The sequence below is a fragment of the Primulina huaijiensis genome, chromosome 18, assembly GCF_012295235.1.
Source record: "Primulina huaijiensis isolate GDHJ02 chromosome 18, ASM1229523v2, whole genome shotgun sequence".
Classification (NCBI taxonomy): domain Eukaryota; kingdom Viridiplantae; phylum Streptophyta; class Magnoliopsida; order Lamiales; family Gesneriaceae; genus Primulina; species Primulina huaijiensis.
The window spans coordinates 8494709-8496074 of NC_133323.1; the positions used below are offsets into that span (position 1 = coordinate 8494709).

General features: G+C 33.5%; 1 protein-coding gene across 1 annotated transcript; it reads right to left on the bottom strand.

The window, feature by feature from the left end:
- Positions 1-348: 348 nt before the first annotated feature.
- LOC140963900 (serine/threonine-protein phosphatase 7 long form homolog) lies at positions 349-1122 on the bottom strand. Its single transcript, XM_073423385.1, has 3 exons — positions 614-1122; positions 435-548; positions 349-352 (listed from the first exon to the last, which is right to left on the bottom strand). Exons 1-3 carry the CDS (start codon positions 1120-1122, stop codon positions 349-351), a joined length of 627 nt encoding a protein of 208 aa, XP_073279486.1.
- Between the last annotated feature and the right edge of the window lie 244 nt (positions 1123-1366).

Consider the following 1366-nt stretch of genomic DNA (forward strand, 5'->3'; position numbering starts at 1 on the left):
CTAGAATTGATTGTCGTCTTCTAAATTGTCGCATCACCCGATTAGGACAGTGCATCTCCACAATGTCAAAGCTTATAAGAGGACAAACACATCGCCAAATTTTACTGTCGTATTAATCAATAATCGTCTTCACATCTATGTCATTCTTCTGATAAACGACCCAATTAAACTGTAAAAAATTAAAATGTCCAAATTAGAAATTCATCTACTCAAAACAAAATAATCTTCATTTAATCACTATTAAATATTAAAATTAAATAATACCTTGTTATTATTCATACGATCTATAGAATCCCTTATAATTCTTACAGATTGTGTTGGCGAATGTGTGTAACTAAATTCAATTTTCTACCTACAATTTAAAAAACGAAATTACATATCAAAAATTTATACAAGATAGATATGATATTACAACAATAATTTTTAAATATTACTGTGCACCATACGGAGAAACTGGAATAATTGCATCTGGATCAACGGGAGGTACACCTAATGTTAACTCACCCTCGGTCGGGGCTAACACATTTAATCCTGCTCCATGCCCATATCTACTTACAATAATAAAAATAGTTCAACAAAATTACAAAAAACTTGTGTTAAATAATCATATTACGTTAACGATACCTGCAGGATATATAAAGGTCCAGCCATTGTTGTCTTCTCTATTCGTGAAACGTTACACAACTCACGGTATAGAAATGCTAAAACTGCACTACCCCAACTATAAGACTTCACGTTATCAATATCCCGTAGCAGTTGCAAAAATATTAGTCTAGCAGACCCTTCTTGATAGTCAGGGAGCATTATTCTTCCAATAATCATTAACGCTACACAACGTGCAAATTTAACAACATCTACTTCTGAAGTATCATCTGTAACAAGGTTATACATACAATGATCGTATAGTGCAATCATAGACAGATGACCACCTTTCAAATGTTTTGATGATGGCAAAAATCCAAACAAATCTAAACAGATGTGTTGCCATTCCTCAACTTTATGTGACACATCTATTCTAGTTACTGCTTCACCATCAATTGTTAGACCCCAAATTATTGAAATATCTTGCAACGTGACGGTTGCTTCACCACATGGAAAATGAAACGTTCCATAGAAATCCATATAATCATCAGTTTATAACTTCCAAATCAAATTGTCTGACCTCTTCACTTTGATAATATCATCAACGGTTAAGGAAGAAATTGTTGATGACATATGTGCCTTTTGTAAATAGAGGACACTGGGATCTTCGGGACCTCGATTCTCTGCCATTCTGAAATATGTTGTCGATCTTCTAAAATTCAATATATCGTAAGCACCGATGTCGAAAAATTTTTGAGACGGAAGGAAAAATTATGAAGACCAG

Coding starts and splice junctions, on each gene's coding strand:
- LOC140963900 (XM_073423385.1), bottom strand. CDS start 1,122: ATGGATTTCTATGGAACGTTTCATTTTCCATGTGGTGAAGCAACCGTC. Junction 549..613: donor ATCCTGCAGGTATCGTTAAC/GTAATATGATTA, acceptor TATTGTAAGTAG/ATATGGGCATGGAGCAGGAT.